The 1,986-nt window shown below is 58.6% G+C and overlaps 1 protein-coding gene across 1 annotated transcript; it reads right to left on the bottom strand.

Moving 5' to 3' along the window:
- Positions 1–24: 24 nt before the first annotated feature.
- On the bottom strand, positions 25–1,881 carry LOC104628767 (prostaglandin G/H synthase 1-like; the record flags this gene model as incomplete). Its single annotated transcript, XM_010297451.1, is given in 4 exon segments — positions 25–172; positions 794–1,080; positions 1,643–1,782; positions 1,784–1,881. Coding segments are annotated over 4 exon segments (673 nt in total), but the record flags the coding sequence as incomplete, so codon positions are not given.
- Between the last annotated feature and the right edge of the window lie 105 nt (positions 1,882–1,986).

Genomic DNA, 1,986 nt, shown 5'->3' with positions numbered 1-1,986 from the left:
CCTGCGGCAGCACCGCAGCCCTACCTGTTAGCTCCCGAAAGGACTCGTAGGGCTTCATCCCAAACCGCTTCCGATACTCGTTGAACGGCTGTAGCCTCAGCTGCCGGGATTCCTTGATGACCCCAACGGCCACTTCCAAGACGTTGGCGTTGATGGTTTGTCCCCCGCCGATCTGGAGGGCGAGAGCACGAGGAGGAGCACGCGTGAGGCACGAGGCGGCACCGGCATCCGCGCCAGGGAGCTGCAGCGCAGCCCCACCACCCCGCGCTAAAGCGTCCACGTCCTGGGCGTGGTGTTGCGGGGACCAGCGCGTCATCGCGGCAGCGAGAAGAGGGGGAATCGCTGGCCACTGCCAAAAAAAAGCTGTAGAGCAGCTTGGGTTAGAGCCGGTCCTGTTCCCAGCGCGGGTCAGGGAATGGTGCAGGAGAAGCCCCGGACAGACGGTGACCCACCGGTCTGGGAGGAGGGGAGAGATTACGGGGGAGAACCTGAACACCCCAAGAGCAGCAAGTCTGTGCCTCAGCCGCGTCGCTTTGCACATGAAGAGTCAGAAATGTAGATGTAATCGCTTGGAAGAAAACATCCATGCGATGGCAGCAAAGAACAGTGCCAGACAAGCTGCTCCGGTGCCCAGGCTGGGCCAGGGGCTCCCAGCTCCCCACAGGCTCCGGGCGTCACCGCCACCTTTACTACAGAGTCCCAAGAACAAGAACAAGCTGTGCCAAAGCGCAGCGCATCCCTCCCGGCGTTCCACAGCCCCGGCGCCGGCAGCGAGGGGAGCGCGGGACCTTACCCTTCCTGCAATCTGCTTGGAAAAGGACTCCACCAGCGCCTCCACGCCGTAGTCCATGAGCATGGAGGTGTTGTAGAGGAACTGCTCGTAGCTGTACTCTTCCCCCTGGATGACGAAGGAGTCGGGCATCAGCCCGTGCCAGTGATAGAGCTGGTTGAACTCCACCGCGATGCGATTCCGGTACTGGAACTGCGTCCCAAAGAGCAGCTCAGGGTCGAACTTGAGGCTGAGGAAGTACCCGCTGAGGTGCTGGACGTAGTCTTCAATGATGATCTTGATGGTCTCCCCTGGGCAGGGGGCAAGAGAAGTGGCCATCAGCTGGCAGCAGCAGGAGCTCCTGGCTCTGCACCCGGGCGATGTTACCCACGTGCTACGGCAGCGTGTCCCAGCATCCATCCACCACCCGGGACCTTTCTGACTACGGGCTTGTTGAGTTGGTTGGGAATTTTTTAGTGAATGATTTTTTTCCACCAGCAAAGGTCAGCCTGCCAAAACTGAAACGGTTCCCGAGGAAGCTGACCTCGATACGCTTCTTGGAGGTAATGTGGTGACATGGCTTTTTTTCTGGATTTTTGAGATTATAGTAAATTTCTAATGAACATTAAGATTAAATCATTCAAAATTATGACAAAATTATTCAGAATTAATTTTTTTGATGGACCAGAGCCGATTTTTTCTATATGGACCAAAGCAAACAATCCCCAGAAGGCTGCCACAGAAAATCCCCCAGCCTCTAAAGCCAGCCTGGCCACCACCCTCAACAGAGACCCCAAGTCCTTGGGGCTTGCCCAGGGAGGCGGGACATGGGGCTCCACGGTGCCCGTGCCCTGCGGCACTGCCGGTCCTCACCGATGAGGATGAGACGAGCCGTCTGGAAGAGCTGCTCGTCGCTCCAGGTGGGATGCTCCCGTTTCAGTATGTCGCAGACGCGGTTGTGCTCACGCAGCCAGAGCGTGGCGTACATGCAGAGCCCCGGCAGCAGCCCAAACACCTATCGCCAGCTGCTTCTCCTTGGGGATGGCAGACGGGTAGACCATGTGAACTGGAGCATCAGTGACTGTCGGGGGGTACACCTCGCCGTCCACCACCTTGGGGAGACAAGAACGGAATCAGACCCAGAGCTCTTCCCTCTGGCCAGCAGCTGCTGAGGGGGGGCCTGGGGCACCAGGGATGGGGTTTCCTGACACTCCTGG

This window comes from Phaethon lepturus, unplaced genomic scaffold (genome assembly GCF_000687285.1).
Source record: "Phaethon lepturus isolate BGI_N335 unplaced genomic scaffold, ASM68728v1 scaffold43641, whole genome shotgun sequence".
NCBI classification, from domain to species: domain Eukaryota; kingdom Metazoa; phylum Chordata; class Aves; order Phaethontiformes; family Phaethontidae; genus Phaethon; species Phaethon lepturus.
Note: the sequence above shows the minus strand (reverse complement) of the source record. Positions and strands in the feature narration are given on the sequence as shown.